General features: G+C 40.3%; 1 protein-coding gene across 1 annotated transcript in view; it reads right to left on the reverse strand.

Moving 5' to 3' along the window:
- Positions 1 to 14,280: 14,280 nt before the first annotated feature.
- The window catches only part of ESR1 (estrogen receptor 1), a 156,469-nt gene continuing 145,707 nt past the window's right edge, over positions 14,281 to 25,042 (reverse strand). The window contains 3 exon segments of the mRNA XM_042839647.1: positions 14,281 to 19,318; positions 19,321 to 19,532; positions 20,778 to 20,961. Of these exon segments, the coding sequence (XP_042695581.1) occupies positions 19,278 to 19,318; positions 19,321 to 19,532; positions 20,778 to 20,961 (437 nt within the window). The 3' untranslated portion in view covers positions 14,281 to 19,277.

Raw genomic sequence — 25,042 nt, forward strand, 5'->3', positions numbered from 1 at the left:
ACAAAGATAAATAATACACTTTTAAAGTATAAAAATGAGCTGTTATTTGCTTAAGGATTCATAAAATTAACCTTTCCTCTCTTTTTTGATATCATTCTCTATGGTAACATAACTTATGGGAATGGTAATCAATGCACCTACATTAATAACTTCATAGTTAGCTCACTTTACAACTGTTAGTCCAGATCTCTGTATTCTTTGGACATTCCTTCATCAGACAGTGGTTTTGATGGCTGAGTTTTTGTTGGGTGGTTGCTACTTCTTTTTTTTCTTTTTCTTTTTCTTTTCTTTTTTTTTAAAGGAAAGCATTATTTACACTGAAAAGGCTAATTTACTGAGAAGGTTGCCTCCAATTCATGTTTTCCAGTCTATTGTTTGTGATCTCATGGAAGGAGATGTTATCTAAAAGGTAGTTGTGATTATCAAACTACAGAAGAGAGCTTTATCTGCTGAAGGAAGCAGGAAAAAAATCACAAGTGAGACTTGTGTTTGTTTCTTATGATATTTAAAAACTGGAGAGGCAAGGAGGTTTGAAGGCAGGTGTTTAGGAGGAAGAGGAGAGTACAAGGAAAAGAGTTTTGTTTCAGTGATTTTGGTGCAATTAATAGAGTATACCAGAAAATAGAAAGGGTAGCACCTGGCATGTTTAAATTGCAATCTGACATTTGATTTTTGCCAGCTACTTTGCCATTCTGTAGTCCCTGCTTTTTGAAATCTCTAATTATGTGCATGTATGACCCATTCAGAACTGAATTTTTTACATTTTGACGCAGCATCCTCCTTCTCTACAGCTCTCTCTAATTCCAGGCAGCAAGATGATGCTGAAAGTGCTGCAAAGCCCTACACTTTATGGAGGAGCAGTGTGAACTGTTGCTTATTTTAGTTGGTGGTGTTGACCATTTTCCAGTGTGTACCTCCTTGGCTCACCCTTGCCCTGCAGCTCATATCTGAACTTGTAGAATGGATGAAAAAGGGTGCCCTGCTTAATGGAGGCTATAGGGGTGAGCAGAATTAGGGTGTTTTTTGTTTTGTTTTGTTTTGTTTTGTTTGTTTATTTATTGTACTCAGCTTCATCCTGATTTTTTTTTATTTCTTATTGCATTTATTGTCCTTGGAGAATATTTTTGCGCTAAAGAATTTAGTATAAGAGAGAAAGAGTAATGTTGGTTCAGATTAACATATTTATATAAAATTCTTTCCATGCTAACTGCCCAAGGATATTTGAATCCTTTGGTCAGCTGTCACAGCTGTTTCTGCATTTTTTTCCATTATTAATTACATCACTTCTCCATGTTTCCTCCTTCAGCCTGTATTGCTGTTTCATCTACTTACATTTTGCTTGTCATTCATTTCTCTGTAGACTCCATTTATTTCCCTCTGTCCCTCCCTGAGTCCTATGTCATTCACCTTTTTGATTTCAGAAGAGAAAATCTCTACCACTTAAATTGGTTTGAGAAATAGGCTCCTCAAAAGGGAGTTTCCTACCCCCAAGCTGATTCCATTATGACTTCAAATGTGTCTTTTTCAGAACTGGATAATGATCCTCAAAACTGGCATGAAGCAGGCAAAAATGAAACAAATGCCCAGCTGTTTCTCAGGCTCCCATTAAAGCACATTTCATCCAATGAATACCAGTGACTTGAAGACTGCAAAGCAAGGCAGGTGACATCAGCATATGTGTTGATAACTACATCATGTACTATGGGAAATGAGGCAAGTTTAGAGGAAAAACAGGACTCCCAGAATATCTTCAATTATTACAGCCTGTGGCATTAGCCAACATTGCAGCCTAGGAGTCATCCAGCTGAGGTGAGGTTGCTCTTTCTGCCTATCTTTATTTCATAGAATCACAGAATCACACAGAATAGCCAGGGTTGGAAGAGACCTCAAGGATCATGAATCTCCAACCCCTCTGCCACATGCAGGGCCACCAACCTTTCCATTTTACGCTAGACCAGGCTGCCCAGGGCCCCATCCAATCTGGCCTTGAACTCCTCTAGGGATGGGGCATCCTCTCTGGGCAGCTGTTCCAGCATCTCACCACTCTCTGTAAAGAACTTCCCCCTGACATCCAACTTAAATCTTCCTTCCCTCAACTTAAAACCATTTCCCCTTGTTTTCCAGTTATCTACCCTTGTAAAGAGTTGATTCCCCTCCTGTTTGTAGGCTCCCTTTAGGTATTAAAAGGCTGCAATGAGGTCACCCCGCAGCCTTCTTTTCTCCAGGCTGAACAAGCCCAGCTCCTTCAGCCTGTCTTCGTAGGGGAGGTGCTCCAGTCCCCTGATCATCTTTGTGGCTCTCCTCTGGACCCTCTCCAACAGCTCTCTGTCTTTCTTGTACTGGGGGCTCCAGACCTGCATACAGTATTCCAGATGGGGCCTCACAAGAGCAGAGTAGAGGGGGACAATCACCTCCCTGTGCCTGCTGGCTACTCCTCTTCTGATGGAGCCCAGGATACCATTTGCTTTCTGAGCTGCAAGGGCACACTGCTGGCTGGTTCAGTTTTTCATCTACCAAGACCCCCAGGCCCTTCTCTGCAGGACTGTTCTCAAGGACCGCTCCTTCCAGTCTGTATGGATGCTTGGGATTCTCCCAGCCCGAGTGCAAAACCTTGCACTTTGCTGTGTTGAACCTCATTAGGTTCACCCGGGCCCACCTTTCCAGCCTGTAGAGGTCCCTCTGAATGGCATCCCTTCCTTCAACCGTGTCAACTGCACCACTCAGTTTGATGTTGTCACCAAACTTGCTGAGGGTGCACTCGATTCAGTCATCAATGTCATTGATGACAATGTTAAAGAACATCGGTCCCAAGACAGAACCCTTGGGGATGCTGCTCATTACCGGCCTCCACCTGGACTTAGAACCATTGATGACCACCCTCTGTCTGCAGCCTTTTAGTCAATTCCTTATCCATCGAGTGGTCCACCCGTCAAATCCACATCCCGCCAATTTGCAGAGAAGAATGTGATGGGGGACCATGTTAAAGGCTTTGCTCAAGTCCAGGTAAATGACATTGGTCACCTTTCCCTTGTCCACCAATGCTGTCACTCCATCATAAACAGCCACCAGATTGGTTAAGCATGACCTTCTCCTGCTGAAGCCATTTTACTGGGAGGCTGTCCTACAGGAGTTAGATTTAAGAGCTTTTTAAGAAATGTACATACTAGAATTCAAGATGCCCTGCCTTTATTCTTCAGTTATTTACTCTCTATAGCAGATGACCAATTTACAGATCAGAATCTGTAAACAGACAGGACTGAATTCTGGTAACATGCTTTGATTCTTGGCTGCAAGACCTGGGGGAAAGTGATAAAGAAGTTGTCAAAATCTGGGGCCATCCATAGAATCATAAAATGGTTTATTATGGAAGGGATCCTTAAGATAATCTAGTTCTAACCCCCCTCCTATAGGCAGGGACAACTCCCTTTAGACTGGGCCTGGCCTTGAATGCTTCCAGGGAGGGGGCATTCACAGCCTCACTGGGCAACTTGTTCCAGTGTCTCATCTTCACAGTAAAGAATTCCTTCCTTATACCTAGTCTAAATCTACCCTCTTCCAATTTAAAACCATTTCCTTTTTCCTGTCACTACATGCCCCTATAAAACGTCTCTCGTCATCTTTTGTAGGCCCAGTACAGGTACTGGAAGGCCGCTATAAGGTCCCTCTGGACCCTTCTCTCCTCTAGACTCAAGTGTACCAACTCTCAGCATGTCCTGGTGCAGGAGGTGCTCTAGCCCTTTGATCATCTTTGTGACCCTCCTCTGGACCTGCTCCAACAGCTTGATGTCCTACTATTGGGGGACACAGAACTGGATGCAGTACTCCAGGTGAGATCTTATGAGAGCAGAGTAGAGGGGCAAGATCGCAACCCTCAACCTGCTGGTCATGGTTCTCTTGATGCATCCCAGGATACAGTTGGTCTTCTGGGCTGCAAGTGCATATTGTCCACTCATGCTGAATCTTTTATCGACTGCCACTATGAAATTCTTCTCCTCAGGGCTGCTCTCAAGCCATTCTCCACCCAACCTGCACCTGTGGTTGGGATTGCTCCAACCCAGGCTCAGGACCTTGCATTTGGCTTTGTAGAACTGATTTGGGCCCACCTCCCAAGCCTATCCACGTCCTTCTGGATAGCATCTCTTCCCTCTAGCATGCCAACTGCACCACTCAGCTCGGTGTTGTTGCAAACTTGCTGAGGGTGCGTTTGATCTCACCATCTGTTTCACTTACAAAGATGTTGACACCAGTCTCAGCACAAATCTCTGAGGAACAGCACTCTTCACTGGTCTCTGCTCAAACACTGAGCCTTTGACTGCAACTCTGAGTGCGAACATCCTGCCAATTCCTTATCCAGCGGGTGATCAATCCATTTTTTCTCCAATTTAGCAACCAGAACATCAGGCAGGACAGTGTCAAGTGCTTTGCACAAGTCTAGGTAGATTACATCAGTTGTTCTTCCTTTATCTGCTGACACTGTTACTCAATCATAAAAGGCCAACCAAATTTGTTAAGCATGACTTGCCCTTGATGTAGCCATGTTGTTTATCATCAATAACCCCATCTTTATTTTGCATGTGCCTTTGGGAGGATCTGCTCCATAATCTTGCCAGGCACAGAGGAGGGACTGACTGGCCTGTAGTTATCTGGATCTTCTTTTTTCTCCTTCTTGAAAATGGCGTTATGTTTCCCCTTTTCCAATTAGTAGGAAGTTCACCAGACTGCCATGACCCTTCAAATATGATGGATTATGGCTTGGCAACTTCATCTCAGTTCTCTCAGAACCTAATCTCATTGTGTACCAATGTAAATCTCATTGTAAATCTCATTGGGTGCCATGGATTTGTTCACCTTCAGGTTCTTTAGATGGTCTCAAATCTGACCTTCACTTACAGCAGGCAGAGTATTTAAGCCTAGAGAAAATGAAATTGATGTAGACTCTGCATCTTGGCAAACAGCAGCTAAATTATCTTTTGTCCCATTTTCTATTCATAATTGTAGAATAGCTTAAGTTAGAGGAAATGTTAAAGATTATCCAGTTCTAATCCCCTGCAATGGGAAGGGCTGCTACCCACCAAATCAGGCTGCCCAGGGCCGCATCCAACCTGATCCTGAACACCGTCAGGTGTTTCCTGGGGCAGCCTGTGCCTGTGCCTCATCAGTATAGTATGAAAAGAATTTCTTCTTGACATCTTGACTCCCACAAATTTTCTTCATGAGAGAGGAGCTCCAGCCCTCTGATAATCTTCATGGCTCTCATCTGGACCCGCTGCAACATCTCCATATCTTTATTGTGTTGTGGGCCCAAGGCGTAGACAAATGACTCAGGATGTGGCCTCATGAGCTGGCCAGTCCTCTGTTGTTGCAGCCCAGCATACAGGAGGCCTTCAGGACTGTAAGATCATGCTGCTGGTTCATGTACAGCTTTTTGTCCATCGGGTCCCCTGTGTCTTTCTCCATAGGGTTGCTGTCAGTGAGTTCTTCTCCCCACCTGTGTTCTTATCTAGGATTGTCCTGACTCAAGTGTAACACCTTGTACATGCCTTGCTGAATCTCATTAGATTCTCATGTGCCCACTTTTTGAGCCCTTCCACATCCCAGTGCATGGCATCCCCTCCTTCTAATGTATCAACTGCACCACTCAGCACCTCTCTACTATTGAATATGCAATGACTGCTTTTGAGGTGTAATCACTGTTGCAGCTTGACCAATCTTGCAGTTGTGAACCCTGCATACTGACTTAAAGCCTTAAAGTTGCCTCATAACTAATGGGTGTTTAAAGGCATAAACTAGTAGCTTAGTAACTCCTCACTGAATGATAATACTAAGACATCATCTGCACTATTCCTGTGCTCTGTTCCATCAGTGTTAACAGCTTCTTGCCCAAAGAAGAGCAACAAGACTTGTGAAGGTCTTGGAGAATATGCCCTGTGAGGAGAGATAGAAGGATCTAGGACTGTTCAGTCTGGGGAAGGGGAGACTGAGGGGAGACCTTGTTGCTCTCTTCTAATACCTTGCTTACAGCAAGAGCGGGGTTTGTCTCTTTGCACTGGTGACAGGTGACGAGGGGAAATGGCCTTAAGTTTGCATCATGGCAAGTTTAGATTGGATATCAGGAAACACTTATTTACAGAAAGGTTTGTTAAGCACTGGAATAAGCTCCCCAGGGGAGAAGGTTGAGTTGCCATGCCTGGATGGCTTTCGAATGGATGTTTGGATGTGGTGCTCAGGGGCAAGATTTAGCAGATGGTTGTTTGGGTAGTATGGTTAGGTCATGGTTGGACTCCTATGTTTAATGTCTTTTCCAAACTGAGTGATTCTATGATTCAGTCTGCAGCAGATCAATAGTCTGTTTTCACTGGTTTGCCGCCCTTCCAGGTCCCCTGTAAACACCGTCAGTACCTTCAGTCTGGCCTTCTCCTTCCTTAGAACTTACTTCTACAGCTGGCTATTAAACAAGGACAAACTAGCTGCGGTTGTCACATGAACAGTCATCCCCAGCCTTCAGAGTCTTGTGCTTTTTGTGGTTGAGAAATCTGTTTATAACTGATAGCATCTCTCAACATGATCAACGTCATGAGTGTGTTTTCAAAGGCATAAAGAAACACATCGCTCATGGTCTTCAAACCACAGATGCTATCAGGATTTAGTGAGTGTAGGAAGATTCTGGGAAATAAGATTGGAGTTAAGAAGAAATACACTTTGTAAGAAAGAGATGGAAAAAAATTCTAAGTACATACAGAAATGAAGGTAGGGAAGAAGTAAAAGAGTGTCAACATTCATGCTTACTTATGATTCCTATGTTTAATATGATATTTAAAGCAATGGATTTAGGAAAACAAAAGAGCAGGGAGTGCCACAGTGAGGTAAGATTTGTGTTTAAGTTGGGTATCTTGATGATAAAATTGTACAGCTCTTGCAGCAGTCAGTTGCAGAATTCATCTGAAGAAGTTGTTGCCTACACTGGGGAGTGGGAGAGCTGGAAGAAAGGCAGTATTTATGTTTTGGTTTTGGAAAAAATCCATACACAAGACTTCTGTCCAATAACCTTGATATCACCTCAGTAGTCCGGGTACTGGCTAGCTATTTCTAACCTTGGCAGCAATGCTGTGAAATGCACTGCTGCTAACTGAACTCTGTTGTTGTGTTATTTGGCCATAATTAGACTGAGAACTGGATCTTGTTATGAAGACAAAATGGCTTAAAAAAAAAAAAAAAAAGTGGGAGATTTAGATTGGATATAAGGGAGTGGATTTTTTGTGTGTGTTTTTTTTTTTTTTTTTTATAAGGGTTGTGAAGAACTGAAACAGGTTGCCCAGAGAGGTGGTAGATGCCTTGATCCTAGAGACATTCAAAGTCACAGTGGAGGGGCTCTGAGCAACCTGATCGAGCTGTAGGTGTCTCTGTTCATTGCAGGGGAGTTGTAATAGATGACCTTTAAAGGGTATCTTCCAATTCAAATGATTCTACAATTCTGTGACACAAAAATGAAAAACCTATATTTGGGAGAAGTTGTGTTTGTTTTTATAATGTTAAGAGTTTTGGAATATTCTAAAAATATTCCACAATAAAACATTATATGGGAATGCTTTAGGGGTTTAATTTATCTTCCCAAAAATCTGTGAAACAAGATAAAAGGAAATGAGTAACTGCAAGCTTAAGCACTGACAAATTGTAATAGATCAAACCCTGGTTAAGTGATAGGAATCTGAATTATATTAAATAATTGGTCTGAAAGCAGATAGGAACTGGTCAACTGTGACTTTTATTGTTTACTTAATATAGTGTTCAGAAATAGAAGTGGTTAAAACTGCTTGGCTGAGTAAAAACCTATTTAAAGACCTGAGGTGTAATATAGATCTGATCTCAGTGAGATCTGAACAAAACAATGACATGTTTAGTTTTTGGAAAAGTAGAGTGTTGTCCACTTCCTGTATCAGAAGTATACTGGGAGAAGAGATGTAAACCAGTGAGCCCTTCTCTCTCTGGGATGGTGCAGATGTAGATGAAGTGTGCACAGAGGCTACTCAGGTCAAGCATGTAATTCCTGCAAGACTGATTATATTATTGTTTTTTTTCTTCATTCCACTGTTTTTAGAAAGAGGAAAGCTACCAGGGTCCACCTTTTATGGGAGTGCTCATAAGCAAGAAGGAGATTTGTGTTTGCATTATTCTCTTTATAAATATTTCAAGCCATTGTATCAGAGTCTCCTGACCGTTGCACTGCAGGTTAAGCCACATGGCAGTAATTCAATTTGAACTCCTTCTGTAAAACTCAAAGTATTGTGCAACCAAGTGTGCAAACCATGGGGTAAAGCAGTGGGGAAAAAAAAAAAAACACCAGAAAAAAAGCATGATGCTGTAACACTGTGGTTGAGGTACAAGGAAGAAATTGTAGAGCTGAAGATTCTTTTCTGATTTTTAGGTTAAACATAAGTGAAAAATAATCCTACAAAGGCAGACTGGAACACAAACTTCTCTGTTTTCATGTGAATGTTTAAATCTCATAAGCATTTTTGGAGTTTTCAGGCTTTTAGGTACCATACCATAAAGGAGCTGATAGGTACAATTTTTTTCTCACCTGTAGAGTATAATGCACTTGTTTCACCTTTCTGTGGACAACAAAATCTCAGGATGTGAGTAGAAAACAAGAGAGACAGCTGACAAGGCTCAAATCTTTCTGCCTTAGAAGAGAGCATTCAGTCTTTTTGTGTACAAGAGCCAAATATCTTACAAACATTTACTGAAAGTCTGCCTGAAATGCACATTTTTCAGCAGTGTGCACTGGAATGGTGCACAAATTTGTAGGGATGGAAAACAGAAGATAAATTTTATATCACCCACATGCAGCAGAAATGAAAGCATTGCAGATTGACACCCAAATACTGCAGCTAAAAGCTCTTATAGGGACATGAAAGCAGGTTAGGTTTGCTTCTCCTCATATGAGTGCCAAATGTTATTTTAATGTTCAGTTTTCCTGAAGACTTTATGTACATTTTTACATTTGGTCTTCTGTATCTGCAGGATGCCACAGTGAATGACAATAATTGGAGCCCTGCTGAGTGTAAACCAGACCATGCAAGCAGTGCCCTTCTGTGAGCATTCCTTCTCTGTGCACATGCTGATGTGTCTTATTTTACGTTTGGATTTTTATTTTCTCTTCATTGTTTGGCTAGTGGACATAAACATAATACAAGCAGAGATGCAAGACTTAGCCAGCCTAAGAGCTTCTCCACGGGGCTTTTAATGTAGCAGTATCTGGATGAAAAAAAAAAAAAAGAAATTAATCATCTAATTTTGAAGAATAACAGTTGCAACCTGGTATAATTAAATGGTTTTTGTTGTTGTTGTTTTTGTATTTATTTGTTTGTTTGTTTCATTTGTTTCATGCTCTGTACTGACTGGCTGTAGCGGAACAGCTGTGCAGCATAGTCATAAGGTTTTTGTTACAGAGGGAAAGTGACACTGACAGAGCACCATTTTGTAGCCTGTGAATAAACTGATATTCACAGTTTATTGCAAACAAGGAGATTGCCTTAAGTAACAGAAAAGCAAAAACTATCAGGTAAGTTCTTTGGTTATACATTAACCACTCCATACCTTCTAATTATTTAAATAGAACAAAACATGCCAGAACAAGACATGCATCATTTGCATGCTTGGAAAGAAAGAAAGAAAGCACTTGGTGGAGAGCCCCCTGCAAATGACTGTGTGCATGTTCATGGGCTCCACTGAGGGAACAGCATCTGGGGAAGGCAGCTGTTCTGCAAGGGCTCATGTATATATAGAGAAAAGTGGTGGGCCCGCTAATGATGAGACATGAATTTCAGCTCTTAGAGGCCTGCAGTGAAACAACCAAACTGAAAATTCTCATTGTGGCATAATTTCTCAAATGACATCACTGGCTCCTAGCTGAGGAAATGTGCTCAGCTCCTGAGGGCAGAGGCCATTTTCCTGTTGAGTTCTTCCTCTGGTGGATCTGAGCATGTTGGCATCTCAGTTGGTGAGCCAGGTCTGGGTCAGCAGTGGACCAGACAGTTCTGTGACTCTGTATGGTCACACTATTCTCTGGAATAAGAGGAGTAGAGGACTTCCTAATCTCATTTGTTATGTACTACCTTGGTTCTTTAAACTGTTATCATTTTGGCAGCAAGTATGCTCAGACTGTAGCTGGTTGTTTTTTATTTAGGAATGACAAGTCTTCGATATTCTAAGTATTCTTTTGTCCAGTTGCTTTTGTAGCTTAGACTTATGACTGCTTCACACATTCAGGTTTGCACAGTTCTCAAGGAATCTTCTCCAACATGTAGGTAGCATCTATCATTAGACCTCTAAACTGTGCATGTCCTCAGGTATGTACATGAGACTGTTATGGACGTTATTGTGTACACTTACTAAAGAATTGGATCCTTGGTGCAGAGCACAAACTCATCCTATGCCTCACTTTTTTCACAATTGCTTTGGAACTGGATCTCTGAATTCACTGAGTGATAATCCCACTCAGAACCAGCACAGAACAGAAAACAGATGGAAAAAAAAGTCAATATAGAAGCTGTATACCCTCTATAATATTGATAGATATATATATAAGTATTGATATGCCTCAGTAAGTATGTAAATGCTGTCAATTAGTGGCTTGGTTCTTTGCAAAGACCCAATATAATTCTGAGATTAATTTACAGGGTAAGGTTAATTTCAGAGAGTTTTTGTGTCATTAAAGATGTCTTTCATTTATATTCACTTCTGTTATAGTTTAGTTGATTCTATTACCTGCAGAAGGGCTTCCCCTTATCCACCTTTCCCTCTTCTGGTTGGGAGGGAAAGAAGTATGAGGGATGCAACCAAGATAAGGAGATGTAACTAATTTACTAAAAATGATAAAAAGGTAATAAACTGCACAAATGTGAGAGAGAGGTTCTGATGGTGTTGCTCACTGCACTACTGGAAACAGAAGAGAAGTCTTCTCCTTTGTCTCTATGGTATTCTACCTCTTTCACCTGGAATCAGAAATCACATAGGGAGTGCTGGAGTTTTCTGGAGATAGTTTGTCTCTTCGCAGTATATATTCTCAGAAAGCGGGAACTTGTGTAAACTGACACTGCCAGGGGCTGACCAAGGAAATGCAGCTTGCTGGTACTGTGTTCCATCGATAAAACAGCTTGCTGCATGATGTCATGCAACGGAATACTGATAAAAAACAGGACAACTTCCTTTCTCACAGCTTAGATAAGACACCTTTTATCCTGAGGAGTAGACTTCACTTGGGAAAGACATACTATCTTATTTCACATTACCTAAATGATGCTAAGTGGCAGTTGGCTACATTCCCATAACTTGTTTACTCTTGCCATAGTCTACCATAACCTATTTCACAAGACAAAATAAGGAATGTAAAACATAAAATCATAGAATTTTAGAATGGACTGGGTTGGAAAGAACTTTAAAAACTGTCCAGTTCCAGCTCTCTTTCTACCGACAGCATTGTCACCCGCTAGATCAGACTGCCACGTGCCCCAACAAACCTGGCCTTAAACAATTCTGGAGATGAAGCATACACAGCTTCTCTGGGAAAACTGCTCCAGTGCCCCACAGCCCTCTGGATAAAGAACTTCCTTCTAATATCTAATCTGAATTTCCCCTCTTTTACTTTAAAACCATTACCCCTTGCTATATCACTACACTCACTGATAAAGTTTGTCTCCAGCTTTCTTTTGGGCCTTTTTATGTGCTGAAAGGCCATTGTAAGACATCCCTTGAGCCTTCTCTGACCAACCTCAACTCTTATCAGCCTTTCCTCATTGCAAAGGTGTTCTAATCCAGTAATCACTTTTGTTGTCTTAACAGGTCCACATTAAAATATGTGCAGTACTGTGACAGTGACTTCTTTTGTTTTGTTCTTTTGTAACTAGTGTTACCAATAATAGTAGAGACCAGGACTAACTCTAGTTATGGCCAGACTCTAAGCATAGAACTGCTCAGATTGGAAAAGATCTTAAAGATCATCAAGTCCAACCATGACATAACCATACCCTAACAACCCTTGAAAGAGAGCAATAAAGCCTCCCCTCAGTCTCCTTTTCCCCATGCTGAACAGCCCCAGTTCCTTCAGTCTCTGCTCATAGGGATATTCTCCAAGCCCTTCACAAGCCTTGTTGACTTTCTTCGGACCTGCTCCAGCACCTCAACCTGCTCCAGCACCTCAGTGTCCTTTCTGTACAGAGGCCTCACCAATGCCAAGTACAAGGGCAAGATTACTTCCCTATACCTGCTCTCCACACCATCCCTGATACTAGCCAGGATCCATTGGCCTTCTTGGCTACCTGGCACACTGCTGTCTCATATTCAGCTGACTGTCCATCAGTACACCAAGGTCTCTTTCCATCAGGCATCTTTCCACAAGCCTGTACGGTTGCCTGGAGTTGTGACCAAAATGCAGGACCCAACACTTGGCCCTACTGAAACTCATGCAGTTGACCTTGGCCCATCAGTCCAATTAATCCAGGTCCCTCTGTAGTGCCTTCCTCCCCTCAGGCAGATCAAGACTCCCTCCCAGCTTATTGTCTGCAAACTGACTGAGGGTGTACTCAATCCCCTCATCAAGAATGTTAATAAGAATGCTAAATAGAAGCAGACCCAGTACCAAGCCCTGGGGGATGCCACTAATGACCAGTCACCAACTGGATTTAATTGACCAAAACCCTTTAGGCCCAGCCATCCAGCCAGTATTTCACCCATCAGAGCATACACCCATCCAAAACGTGGGTAGCCAGCTTCACCATCAGAATGTTGTGGGGAACAGTGCGAAAGGCTTTACTGAAGTCCACATAGATCACATTGACAGCCTTACTTTAATCCACTAAGTGGGTCACCTTGTCATAGATTGAAATCAGGTTTATCAGACAGGATCTACCATTTGTAGGTTCACTTTTAACTGGTCCATGATGGCTCCCGAGGTTATCCGTTCCATAACCTTCCCCATACCGAGGTAAGACTGATAGGTCTGTAGCTACCAGGATCATCTTTCCAGCCCATTTTGATGATGGGCATCATATTTGCAAGTCTCCAGTCCAGGGGGACATCGTCCATTAGCCAGAACTGCTGAAGAATGATGGAGAGAGACTTGGCAACTGTACCCGCCAACTCCCTCAGCACTCTAGGGTGCAATCCATCCAGCCCTATAGACTTCAGAGCAGGTCCAAAACCATCTCATCATGGATCACGCAGGGCCTACTCTGTTCCCCATCCCTACCTACTAGCACAGGGGCCTGTGTTCACAGGGAGTAACAAGACTTACTATTAAAGACTGAGGCAAAGAAAGCATAAAGTACCTCAGCCTTATCCTGATCCTTGGTCACCAAGTTGCCTTCGCTGTCCAACAAGGGATGGAGATTCTCCATAGCCCTTCTCTTGCTGTTGATGCATTTATAGAAATACTTATTGTTGTCCTTTACCTTAGTGGCCAAGTTCAGTTCTAGCTGGGCTTTTCTAATTTTCTCCCTGCACAGCTTCACTATGTACCTATAATCATCATAAGTAGCTTGCCCACTCCTCCAGAGACCATAAACTTTCCTTTTGTTCTTGAGTTCCAGCCAAAGATCTCCCATCAGCCAGTCCGAACTCCTTGCCTATCGGCCTGTGACTTGGGGATGGTCAGCTTCTGCACCTTTAAATTAACTTCCTTAAAGTATTCCCAGCCTTCCTGGGCTCCCAATGTCTCCAAAACTACCTCTCATGGGACCCTCTCAACCATGGTCCTAAAGAGGTTAAAGTTTGCCCTCTGGAAGTCCAAGGTGACAGTTCTGCTGACTCCCCTCTGTGGTTCAACAAGGACCGAGAAATCTAGCATCTCATGATCATTATGCCCCAGACAGCTTCCAACCTTTACTTCCCCCGCAAGACCTTGTCTGTTAACAAACAGCAGGTCCAGGATTTTGTTTCTCCTTGTTGGCTCCTTTACCAGCTATGTCAGGAAGTTATCTCCCACACACTCTAGGAACCTTCAGGACTGATTATAAATCCAGCAGATGTCTGAGAAGTTCCCCAGAAGAACAAGGGGGAGAAACCTTGAGACCTCACTCAACTGTCTATAAGGCATCTTGTCCACCTCTTCATCCTGGTTGGGTGGCCTGCAGCAGACTCCCATGGTAATATCAGTCTTATTGGCCTTCGCTTTTATTCTGAGCCATAAGCTCTCAACCCTGTAATTCTGGGGAGAAAAAATAAAATTAGGAAAAAAAAACTTTTTTTTTTTTTTTTTAACCATGCAAAAGATAACAAATTAAATAAATTGCTCTGGTTAATTATTTATTTCAACATCAAATACATTGATAAAAATCTTGCACCAACTGGGTAGCCTATCAGATTTTTCATTTAGACTGTTTAGAACATTTAGGTGCAAAACAAAGAAATAAAACTCACCAAAACAAAGACATGAATAATTTTATATGCATCAGTGAAAGAACAGAATACTTCAACAAATACATTATGGCAGCTGAGTCTATACCAAATAAAAGACTTTCCATTGAAAGACTACATAGTGCACACAAAAGCATCAGTTTTATAGTATATACAATAAGGTGATACATAAAGTGGCTTGTTAATGAAAGTCTCAAGAGTAGCAGTCTATCTCTTCATTTTCCAGTGGGCACTTTCTAAAGAAACAGCCTTCTAATTATAGGCACACAGGAGTACAGAGCAACTAATTTGCAAGATGGCAGCATATACTTTTTTTAATTATTATTTTAATTTTTTTTAGGCACATTTGAATGCAAAAGTGTTTTTTTTTTTTTAGCTTTTTATTTTTTAAACACAGTGCAAAATAAAGTAAGGCTATTTACATTTGAAAGATGAAAGATATTGCAAGTAGAAAAAGCAGGATATTAACGTCAATTCTCAGATCAATTTGAGATTATGCTATAGTTGCAGGTGGCAGCAAAGTCTGGTTCATATTACGATATGATTGTTCACATAACTTTTCCTTCACATGTGCCGAATTTACATCATCTGTAAAGCTATACTGCAGCTGTAAGTAGCATTGTAAAAGGCCATCCCTTCATTCAGAGAAAGAAACTCATTTTGCATAAGTTCAGCTGAGAATGCCTTATATACAAAACCCCATTAGGTTGTGTTGCATTCTAGTTTTAAAGCAGGATATATATAAAAGACAGGCTTGTCGTATTCCTACCAAAGCCTGTAGTAAGACTCAGGCCATAGTGAGGCAGAATTTTTACATTGCTGGTAGTTTGTTTAATTTTAAACATTTGGCTCAGCTCCTAAGGAATCAGTCAGCCTTAGCTGGGACAGAGAAAAGCTCCACTAAAAACCTGGTTTTTGGGATGATCTGAAAGGGTCGAGGTTTTATCTCTTCATTTTATTTTTTTTTTTTTCAGTTTAAATTGCAGCAACTTGCTGAACAGTCCTTGCAATATCCTTGGGAGCTCAGTTCTTTTTTACTTTGGTTAATATAATGTTAAACTATTAAACACCTTAGTGTACAGGAGAAAAAAATATTCAAAATATCACTGAAACACAATAGTAAATTTATCACAAACACGCACCAAGAAACCCTCATTAAAATAATTTACCCCAGTACAAATTCTACTGCCCCAACTGACAGTTTTACCTGAGACAAAGTCTGCAAGATCGAGACATGGCTCGAACCATTACAAACCAGAGTAGCTTTTACATATTGTTGGAAAATCAGTCTCCACTGGGTGCTACACATTACTTTATGTCCTCTCCTGCCTCCATAGTTTTTGGTAATATTTCAGGAACAACAACCATATTCTCAAGCAAAGCTGGTTCATTGGGTCTATTTCTGGCTTATGCTGGTATTACATTGCCTATAATTCTAGGTGTTTGGTTGTTTTTTTTGTTTGTTTGTTTTCTGTCTGTTTTTTTGTTGGTTTTTTTTTTTTTTTTTTTTTTTAAATCCACATATAAACATTATAAAATAATTATTTCGTTAGCTGTCAAGAGACATCTCTATGAACATTTTGGTAAAAGCATTATTAGCTGCCTTGAGTAGCTTTCTTTAAATTCTTTTTCTTTTTTTTTTTTAAACATGCTATACATATCTTTGTTTAATATCCAGCACCAGGTATTCAAGGTAGTACTGGCTTGTCAGCTGCAAATACAAAGCATATATGTATATATAAAGATATGTATATATACACATGTAAAATACCATCCTGTGAAATTATTGAATGTCAGGCACAATTGTCTGCATACATAAGAGCATAATTTGGAATTCCATATGAAAAAGCTACCACTTTTATATAATAGACTTTAATTTATTGACTAGCTACATTCAACAGTCTGATATGAGAACAATTGTCTTTTCAGATAACTGTGTGAAGGTTTACTATACTCGTTACTCATTACCATCAAAGGTTTACTATATTCATTAAGGTGCTGCTTCAAATAAAAGATCATCAACAGTTAAAGACATGGGTCCTGAGACTGCCCCAAGCTAAGTAAAAGCATAACTGGAAATCACTGTTTTTGTTTTTTGGGTGCCCTTAACAGTTGTCACCACAGGTGTGGGAGGATGAATTAACTCTAAATGATTTCACTGCCAGGGCTGAGCCTAGGAGAGCATTTGTAATTATGACTGTGAACTGACAGATTATTTCCCATGTTATGGGCCACAATTTGATACCCTTCAACCTGCTGCATACCACTTCAAATTACACTTGCCCAGTTTTGCTGGGACAATCTGTAGAGATCAACGGTACTTAACCTATGGAGAATCATCAGAATCTGGCACTATCTTGTGAACTGTTTTCCATCAACTATTTTCTTCTTCTAGGCCAGATTTACATTTGATTTTGATGCAATGCATTTTGGGGGATGTAGGAGGGGAGACATTTATTTAAAACATCTTGCTTAGCATCTGCTGAGCCACAAGCTTGATCTTTGTGGCTTGTCATATAGAACACGCAAGCTGCACATAGAGCACTGAAATCTTGTAGCACAAGGCTGCAAGTAAATAATGATGTGTAAGTACAGAAGTGTGTCTACAAGAATTCCTGTGTTCCACTCAAATCTTAACCTGCACTCATATGAGGGCATTCATAATGTTTCCAGCATGTTCAAAAACCATCTACTAATTGTGACAAAATGTGCATTTTCTTTCAAAGCATTTTAAAACCTTCCAAATGCCCTTAGGTACCAAATTTGCACAAATGCACACATACATACTCTTAATGAATACACAAAAATACAACTCCTTTAGCACGTTAGGAAAAAAAAAAGACACTATAATACTCATCGATAAAAGGCCTATATACTTACAGTGACTGCTTCACACATTCAGGTTAGCACAGTTTTCAAGGAATCTTCTCCAACACGTAAGTAGCATATATCATTAGATTTCTAAACTGTTCGTATCCTCAGGTATGTACATGAGACTGTTATGGACAATATTATGTACACCCACTAAAGAATTGGATCCTTGATGCAGAGCACAAACTCATCCTATGCCTTGCTTTCTTCACAATTGCTTTGTAACTGGAACTCACTGAACAAAGACATTGCTTGTCTAACAGTGAGCATGGTTAGACATAGGAACTCCTGTACCGCATTGGTTGCATTATTTCCTATATTTAGTCATAGGATATTACAATCAGCATGACCTAACATAAAAGCTAAAAGAAGCATCCCCAAACCCTCCTATGGCACTGTGGCCAGCTGCTGAGAAGCAGCCTATACATGTTCTATTGAACTTCCTTACTTACAGGTGGTCATTTCCAACCAGCTACTGAAATAGTCCCTGGTCCGGGCTAACTCCCAAATTGCACAAGAAAAACAAGTGTGCAGGTAGCACAGACAAAGGTTGTCTTTAAACAGATAAAGCATCCCTGCAAAATATAATAATAAGATTCCAGTACCCAGCAACATTCTGTGATCTTTGATTTTCTAGCATTAAAGGCAGTTCAACAGCAGCACAAATGACCATTTTGGTCAGTTTATACAATGGATAAGTTGGTCTTTTTCTTCAGTGTCTCTCCTTCATAAGCTGCTGAAATTCCTACTGTCAGTGGACCTTTTGTATATTTATGGTTGATCTGCAGAATCCAACTAACCTGCATGAAAAATGATTACATACATGTATGGAGAAAGCCAGATGCACCCTGGATGTGCAGTTTTGAAGTCTTCACCATGTCTGAGACACACTGCCCAGTTCTGGTGCCACAAACAAGGTGGATATTAACAGTGACCTTTGAGGTTGCCCCAGTGAGAGCTGAAGAAAAGCAAGATAGATAGTGCAAAACCTGTTGCACTGGCTCTGATCGCAACCCTCCCCAGTCTTGTTAGGCAAGACTGCCATGAATGCGGTCATCCCACCTTGCTATGCCAGTCTTGCACAGGTATCCTCATCTCTTGGTTTGTAGCACAAGAAAGCAAAGGAGAGGGAAAGATATTTCATAAAATAGCTTTGGTTTGTGTATGTATTAGAAGGCATGGATTTTTGGTTTTGTTTTCCAGGCATGATGATTTCTGTAATCACCTGGTCTGATTTGAGAGCAATTATCCATGTTATCTCTGCTTGCCATATTGCCCATGGTTTATATACAGCCAAGCAACAGAATTGTATTTCCTAGGATCAGACAAGACAGGATGCACACAATGTAATTTAGCTAAGGGCAAGGATAAGAGGATCTAAAAGTTTGGTCACTATGATCTTGAAAAGAAGCTGTCTGCAAAACAGTATTTTTTCGATACAAAGAGTCTTCTACCAATTGAGGAAGAAAGGAAGCAGAAATCTAACCAAACTATCAAAGCAATTCACTAGCAGTGCAGTTTCACTGTGGCAACTAAGTGCCAATCAGCTTCCTGTTATCCCTCACAAAAACTCATGCAGAATCAACCAAACTGCTTCAAAGTTTCAGGCAACTCAAGGACTAAAAGGGTGCAGAATTTGGGGTGGATACCAAGAAAGGCTCCCACTCGGGAAGATACAAGTATGCATGGGTGTTATGGCCTATTAATTTATGGCAAAACAAATGTTACAGCTTATATTAGGACTTAGCCAACCCGCATTCAAAAGTAGACTAAAACACTGCAAATTTCAAACTAAGTTAGCCTGACAGTCCTTGCTAGCTGTCCATAGTAATGAAATGACTTTCATTTAGAATAAGAATCAATTTAGGCAAGTGCTTGACAAACACTCAAATGGAAAATACAGGTGGCTGATGTCACTGGAGTGTTGACATATGTGGCTCCATAGATGACATGAAGCATGAGCTATGTAGTACGCTGCTGGGTTTCTCATACCATTACATACGCTGACTTTTGTTTATATTGTATTCTGCATACTCTCCTCTTCTTTGCTGTTAATGTAAAAGGTCTGCAGGGAATGAGATGAAGCTGGTGCAGCTGTCAGCAGGCTTTGGTTCTCCTCTTCCACTGGTGCAGCACTCCTGGCTGCCGGTGCGTGTAGGCGGTGAGCGTCCAGCATCTCCAGTAAGAGGTCATAGAGTGGAACTACATTTTTACACTTCATATTGTACAGGTGCTCCATTCCTTTGTTGCTGTGGGTTTTAACAAAACAGCAGTTATTTTCCAAATGTACTATGAAAAAAAGCTATCAGCTAATCTTTGCTCAGTTCACTCAAATTCCACCCTGTACAAAGCAACAAACTTAACAGTACAGTTGTTGCACGCTACTACAGTTTGCAGAAGACATTTTTCTCTCCTTTGCCTAAATGGTGACTTAGAGCAAATAGACCCCTATTTTCTGCATTTTGATTAAGTGGATGGGATGAATCTTGGCTTTCCTATAGTTAAACCTAAAATATTAGATTTTTTTCCTTAGAAAATAAACTTTTAGACAATTTGTTAGCAAACGCCCTCTTGTAATAGTATCCATTTGCAAAGCTACAGAAATAGTAAATCTCTGTGCATCTGAAACTTTCTTGGTCTACCAAACTATTAAGAAAATAAACATCAGCATGGTTACTAATACAAAGGCAGTGAAACTCCTTAAAATACACACATGAAAAAACATACCTTGATGTTAAATCTGCATTTTTCAGCTCTGGGATCTTTAGTACTGTGTGATGCTTATTTTGATTTTAATTTTATTAAATGTGATCTTGAAAATCAAAATCTAGATAACAGCAATGCCTCTATATTTCGTTAAAAAACAAAATCTCTGATGCATCTTTGCCTAGGCTTTTCATGCTGCAGACACCCCAGCTAGTGAGCAGCTAACTTCAGAGGTAATTATGTAAGGGAGAATCACTGCTGAAACTAGCAACAAACCGCATGCCTAAGGCCCTTCACCACTAATTAACAAAGAGCAAAGTGCTCTAGATTGGGACTCAGGAGATCTGCTTTAATCTTCCTCCATAATATACATATAATGACAATAATTTCTATTCTAAAATGATTTGCAATCAAGCCACTTGTGAGAGGTGTCTATTTAAAAGTGAGATTTTTATTAAATCTTATCTTACAGGAGACTAGAGTTCGTAGAACTAGACTGCTATTACATTATTTTTCATGTACTGCCTATCTCCCAAAAAGAATAGAAAGACATGTAGTATTAAAAGCAGACAGTGCTTATGGCATTATCAAAACTAGAAGGAAAAGAAAAAAGAGAAATGGAGAAAATGTTTACTCCTTTCACACAATAATTCATAGTACTGTTTTGCAGATCCACCTATTTTTATGGAAAGAGGAAAGTGATTTACCACACACACTGAGTGAAGTCCAAGCACATGTATACATTTGCGAAACTTCCTGCTTGCACCTGACCATATGCTTGCTCCTACCTCATATGCCTGATGTGAGAGAGGATGAGGAGGAGCTGAGCCAGTCGCCGGTGCTGCTGCTGCAGAGAAAGACCTGACTTTGCCATTAAGTGTATCAGAGTATCTGTGATTTTGTCCAGAACACGGTGGATATAGTCTCTCTCTTCTAGAGATTTCAAGGTGCTGGAAAGAAAAGTGTACACACCTGGAGTAGGAAGGAGAAAGAAAACCAGAGAAAAAATTACTTTGATAGTCAGACTTATTCCCCATATGATTAATGGTGGCCTCTTTGGCTGTGTGAAGCCACAGAAGCTTCCTGTGAGCACCCTGCTTTTTAAGGCCGCACTGCATATCAAGTTCTAATCTCCCGACAGCTGGGAAGGATGTGGGGACAGTCAGGACAGAGGAAGGAGTGGCTCGGAAAAGCATGGGGAAAAAAAAATAAAGCAATCCTTCTAGAAAGTCCTTCTAGAAAGGACTGCTGGGAAATGGCAGCATTGTCTAGGAGCCCATCCACAAAATTAGTCATTTTGATTAAAGAGGTGAATAAGGAAAATAATCACTTCACAGACATGGGAAGAACAACTTAATCCCACCCAGCCACTGTAGTTAGAGCAGGAAGACAAAGATGATGCCTCTTCCTCACCTTGTGCCCCCCAAGGTCAGGGCTAGCTGGTGGAGGTGGCATGGTTCACTTCTACTCTGCAGCCAGACCTGACCTTGAACTGCTCTCTTCTCTCAGTCATTCAGCCCTAAAACCTTGAGGAGATGCTGCTGCCACTTGAGAGCTCTGCAGAACTTACTGACCTAGCCCAGGCTGACAGCAGTGTTTGCTAATTTCTCTGCTTTTTAATGCTTGAATTCTGGTGGCTTGCTAGGCAATCTAGGACTGAACAATATGTTAGTGCAACACATGCAAACGAAAGGCTTTGTTTACAAGCACTCGCCTCAATAAGATCTTCCAAAGCAAACAAGAGCTTTGAAAGGCAACCTGTTTCAATACAGCTGTCTTTCTTTTCTGTCTGAAAGTAAGCAACCTGAAGATCTGGACCAGAAGGAAATCTAAAATGGACATCAAACTGACTGAGACTAGTTCTCCAACAGCCCCTGGAACATCTAAAAAACACTTGAGCTTCCACCTCTTCAGTGCATGTAGCATATCAGATTTCTAACTAGGAAGTTCTCTACTAATCCACACATTTTTTACCTTAATTTTGTTCTGGGTGACAATGGACAGACAATGCAAAGCATGTCAAAGGACAGCTGTTGCCCTCAGCACCAGTTTCTTAAATCTTCTGGATTGACCTAATAACTCCAGATAGATCACATTACTATCATACAGCCTCGAATTATCAAAGGCTTAAGTACATATATTGATACCAATAAACATGGTCCTGGTGACTTCATTTATCTGTAAAGTACTTGACAAATCCTGTGCTTCATATCGTATGCATCAGCTTACAGAGCCAAGTAGAAACTTTGTATTGTCTTTGGAAAAAAATGGTTCATGAAACAGTCTTTCATTTAGCTTTTCTTTAAAGCATCATATATAGAAAAACACACAATGCAGTTAGAGATATTAAGAAGAAAAGCAGTAAGATTCATACATATACAAACACATATATACACTAATTTATTTGTATTGTTTGTAGCTGGAGGTTGTACTGTCAGAATTGAAGATAAGCATACCCATCCATGCATCAGAGCAGTCAAAGTACAATTTCTTTACTATTTTCTTGATGTACCTCACCTTCTCATATCATGTCACTACACCAAGGACCTAGTACTTAGAACTACTGTAAGCTGCAAGTGGGTTTTATGATGCTGGACTTTCTGTTCTAAAAAGAAACAAAAACTTGTGAGTGCTAGTGTATGTGTGCGTGTGTATGTGTGTGTGTGTGTGTGTGAGAGAGAGAGAGAGAGAGAGAGAGAGAGAGAGATTAAGACTTCAAAAACAAAAACAAAACAAGAGGATAACTGAAATACAGCACAGCTTCTGGAAACCAGTAGTAAGACTTCTTTAGTTTTGTAATGATTGTTGCTTTGAATTTGATACAGACAGTGCAACGGCCTCTTTTCTCACAAACCTTTTAATGAATAATATTTGTACTGAAACAAATTCCCCAGAAAGGAAGAGTTCTTGGGGCTTTTCTCACTTGGATGAAAATTAGCCACCCTCACATCAGTGTCTACTGATGATATGAGGTTTATAGATCAGAGATTTCCTGTAGGGGCAAGATACTTATAAAAGACTGATAAAGGAAACATTATCCTCATAAATCCCCTGTGCTTCCAAAGCAGTTTTCTTCAGCCAGTGGATGCTATTTTGTACTTGTAGCAACACCCTTTACTTTCATAGATTTAAAATCAACAAAAGCAAAAAATCTGTCAGGCATAAACGTTTCGCACCTAGGTCTGGCCCAGAAGCTATTAAAAAATATAAATCAAGAAAAAAAAGAGAAAAAAAAACAACCCTCTCCCCCCAAAAATGTAGAGACCTCAGGCAAATGCCAGTCAATAACAGCAAAGAAAAATGAAGATCAGTTTTCTTTTCTGCCCCAGGTGATTTCTCCTGCCTCAGGCCAGCGACGAGAAATTTCCCCAAAAGAAGTACCAGCTATCCATCACACACAGACACACACACAGAAGCAGAGCTTTGGAACAAGAGTGCAGAAAAATTGTCTTCACAAAGTGAAATTTAACAATCTCAATGGTCTTTCCAAGCTCTGAATCAGAAAGAAAGCCAAAAGCAGGATTGAATATCCACCGGGTGGTTTTCCAGCTATATATCAGTATTGTAAAACATTATAGGAGACAGAATAGAGCTAGCAGGGCCCTGCAAACAAGCTAAGCCTAACAGGTTGTGCCCAAATACAAAGATATCCACACCATGGTTTCTCCCAGGGACAGCAAGGTTACTGTGACAGCTGTCAGCATACGTATCAAGGTATAGGTATATAAATATTGCTATATACCCTGTCATATTATTGGATGTGCAGAACGGAATGTCTTCAACATCTTTTCTGTCACAATAAACCTCAGTTTAAACTTTTTTTACATTTAGTGTTCACTATCACAAAACAAAACAAGGATCTTCTTCCTCTTCCACCAAGCCCATTGGTTTTTATCTGAAGCAAGGCAGTCTGAGCTTAGAGCAAATTCAGCTCCGTGCCATGCACTTATGCAATTCTCCAGTCCTCAAAATAAAGAAATTGATTAAAAGCACAATTCAAACAAGAGAAAGAAAAATCAAAAGACCAAGTCAGATGGAGTGATGCATCAAGGAGGCCTACAGGATGACTGAAATCAGCTAAGTCTTTTCATCTCTGCAAAAGTATCAGCTAGGTAAATCATCTGCTAAGGAAGATGTGAGCTACATCCGTGCCTGCAAAATGAAAACCTCTGCTTTGCCCCACATAGCACCACTCCTCTTTTCAGATCCACTCAAACATAAAACATCTGGCATCATGTTTCCCTTTTACGGTTCTGGTGCTTATTTTCCAATCTTAAGAAACAGTATTCTATGTATTCAGTGAACTGACTGTGCTTTGCTTTTTAGTTGGACAACTTATTGCTGTAGCTTTAGAGAGGCACACTCTGTTTTGTTATTTAGCTGAAGACAGTGCTGTCCTTGTTGTTACAGACATGCTGTCTCCTTGATATCTTAGGAAAAATTTGTCAGTAGCATAAATGTATATTTTGCTTTATAAACAAAACTTTCCATCTTTTGTACACAAACTGAGACTAAAAAAAAAAGTATTGCTAAGAAGACCACATAGAAAATCAGCAGAAAGATATTAAACAGCCTTGAAAGACATTGCAAAAAAATGAGAAAATAATTGTCCAACAAAAGCAATAAGCAGCACTGCCTCATGTGATGAAACTAACGGATGTCCAAGAATTTGACAAATAAAAAAAATTAAAAAAATTAAAACCTCTGTTGTGCAACAGAAACTTTCTGCCTCAACTTGTGGATGTCCATTTCTACAAGGTAACAAAGAATTCAATCCAGATATTAGATATTTATATCTATAGCTAAACATGTTATCTACTTTATCTACTTGAGGTTTACAGTCTAAAAATACGTTTCATCAAATATGGAGGGTAAGGTGATAGCATAGGTTTTAGATGACAGTTTATTAATATAAACTATATAATGATAAACAGCCGCATCTCTGCCACTATTTTCCTTTATTTTGCAAAAAGGAAAAGGAAAAGGAAAAGGAAAAGGAAAAGGAAAAGGAAAAGGAAAAGGAAAAGGAAAAGGAAAAGAAAAAGAAAAAGAA

Source organism: Centrocercus urophasianus, unplaced genomic scaffold, assembly GCF_019232065.1.
Source record: "Centrocercus urophasianus isolate 14NV4802_14NV808 unplaced genomic scaffold, USGS_Curo_1.0 seq_10, whole genome shotgun sequence".
Lineage (NCBI taxonomy): Eukaryota > Metazoa > Chordata > Aves > Galliformes > Phasianidae > Centrocercus > Centrocercus urophasianus.